At 50.6% G+C, this 559-nt stretch overlaps 1 protein-coding gene across 4 annotated transcripts in view; it reads right to left on the bottom strand.

Moving 5' to 3' along the window:
- Nucleotides 1-559, bottom strand: part of taf1 (TAF1 RNA polymerase II, TATA box binding protein (TBP)-associated factor) — a 16,377-nt gene that overhangs the window by 3,221 nt on the left and 12,597 nt on the right. For all 4 annotated transcript variants that reach the window (XM_007563119.2, XM_007563122.2, XM_007563120.2 and 1 more), the window contains one exon: nucleotides 343-553. In XM_007563119.2, coding sequence (XP_007563181.1) covers nucleotides 343-553 — 211 coding nt within the window. The remainder of the gene's footprint in view (nucleotides 1-342; nucleotides 554-559) is intronic.

The raw sequence follows: 559 nt of genomic DNA, 5'->3' as shown, positions 1-559 counted from the left end.
CATCAACACACAGGAAGGGAAACGCAACACATCAACACACAGGAAGGGAAACGCAACACATCAACACACAGGAAGGGAAACGCAACACATCAACACACAGGAAGGGAAGCGCAACACATCAACACACAGGAAGAGATGCTTTAAGGTCACAAGTGAAATCCTAAATTTAAGATGCAGCTGTTGAAAGGCAATGGATTTAAGCCGTGGGAAGAGTTAAAATCCAGAGCCTTGCAAAAGTACTCAAATGCTTAGTAGGAGGACAACTACAAATATATACTTTCTGGATGCTCCTTAAAATCCAGTCCAGTTCAAGTATTTTGATGTTGTTTCCGATGACCTCACCAGAGAACGGGTTGTCCCCTTCTTCGTCGCTGGCGTCATCCTCCACGTCGGACATGAGCAGGTCCTGGTACAGCACACTGGACTGGGCCGGGTGGGTCAACCGCCCGTGTCCTCGCTCGTCGTCGTCCTCGACGTCGTGCAGCCGCCTGCGAGGCGGCAGCAACATCTCTTCGTCGTCTTCGTCCTCCAGATCTCCATCGGCATCCTCTGCCTGGAA

Source organism: Poecilia formosa, unplaced genomic scaffold (genome assembly GCF_000485575.1).
Source record: "Poecilia formosa unplaced genomic scaffold, Poecilia_formosa-5.1.2 Scaffold145, whole genome shotgun sequence".
Classification (NCBI taxonomy): Eukaryota; Metazoa; Chordata; class Actinopteri; order Cyprinodontiformes; family Poeciliidae; genus Poecilia; species Poecilia formosa.
The sequence above is the reverse complement of the archived record's forward strand: the minus strand, read 5'-3'. Positions and strand labels throughout refer to the sequence as shown.